Source organism: Sinocyclocheilus anshuiensis, unplaced genomic scaffold, assembly GCF_001515605.1.
Source record: "Sinocyclocheilus anshuiensis isolate Anshui unplaced genomic scaffold, SAMN03320099.WGS_v1.1 C32006737, whole genome shotgun sequence".
NCBI lineage: Eukaryota > Metazoa > Chordata > Actinopteri > Cypriniformes > Cyprinidae > Sinocyclocheilus > Sinocyclocheilus anshuiensis.
The window spans coordinates 1-630 of record NW_015608954.1 but is presented as its reverse complement, the minus strand read 5'-3'; the positions used below and the strand labels follow the sequence as shown (position 1 = coordinate 630).

The 630-nt window shown below is 46.2% G+C and overlaps 1 protein-coding gene across 1 annotated transcript; it reads right to left on the bottom strand.

Moving 5' to 3' along the window:
• Nucleotides 1-9: 9 nt before the first annotated feature.
• On the bottom strand, nt 10-392 carry LOC107682286 (melanocortin receptor 5-like; the record flags this gene model as incomplete). Its single annotated transcript, XM_016478573.1, has 1 exon — nt 10-392. A coding segment is annotated over exon 1 (309 nt), but the record flags the coding sequence as incomplete, so codon positions are not given.
• Between the last annotated feature and the right edge of the window lie 238 nt (nt 393-630).

Below are 630 nucleotides of genomic sequence, written 5' to 3'. Positions count from 1 at the left end.
GTTGGTGAGTAAGTAGATGACGATGGTCTCCCAAGCGTTGGAGACACTCACCAGCATGTCGGCCACGGCCAGGCTGCAGACGAAGAAGTACATGGGCGAGTGGAGGTTTTTGTTTTTCACTATAGCGCAGATGACCAGGATGTTCTCCAGCAGACTGACGATGCCGAGGATGAGGAACACCTCGGTGGCGATGTTGAGCTGCTCGCATGCTTTGGGCTTGCCGTGGGATGGGGTCTCGGTGGCGTTGAGGAGGTATGAAACGGGACTGGAGTTGACATGGATGGCCCAAAGGGACAGGGTGGCCTCTGAAGTGTTCATTGTGGATGAGGGATTCAGTGGGAATGTTGTAGGCTTTTCTTGGAGTCACTGGCTTGGTGGGTTGGGCATCTTTAACCTGTGTGAAATGAAACATGATGTTTAAACTAGGAAGAATATCTTAAAAATGAAGGTTTTTGATGGTTCCATGAAGAACATCCATGGAACATTTCTATTGCACAAAAGGTTCTTCAAAGTGGAGAAAGGTTCTTCAGATGATTCAAATGTTCTTCACACTAAGAAAAACATTTTCTTTTAAGAACTGTTCACTGAAAGGTCTTTGAGGAACCAAAAATGGTTCTTCTTTGGAATTAC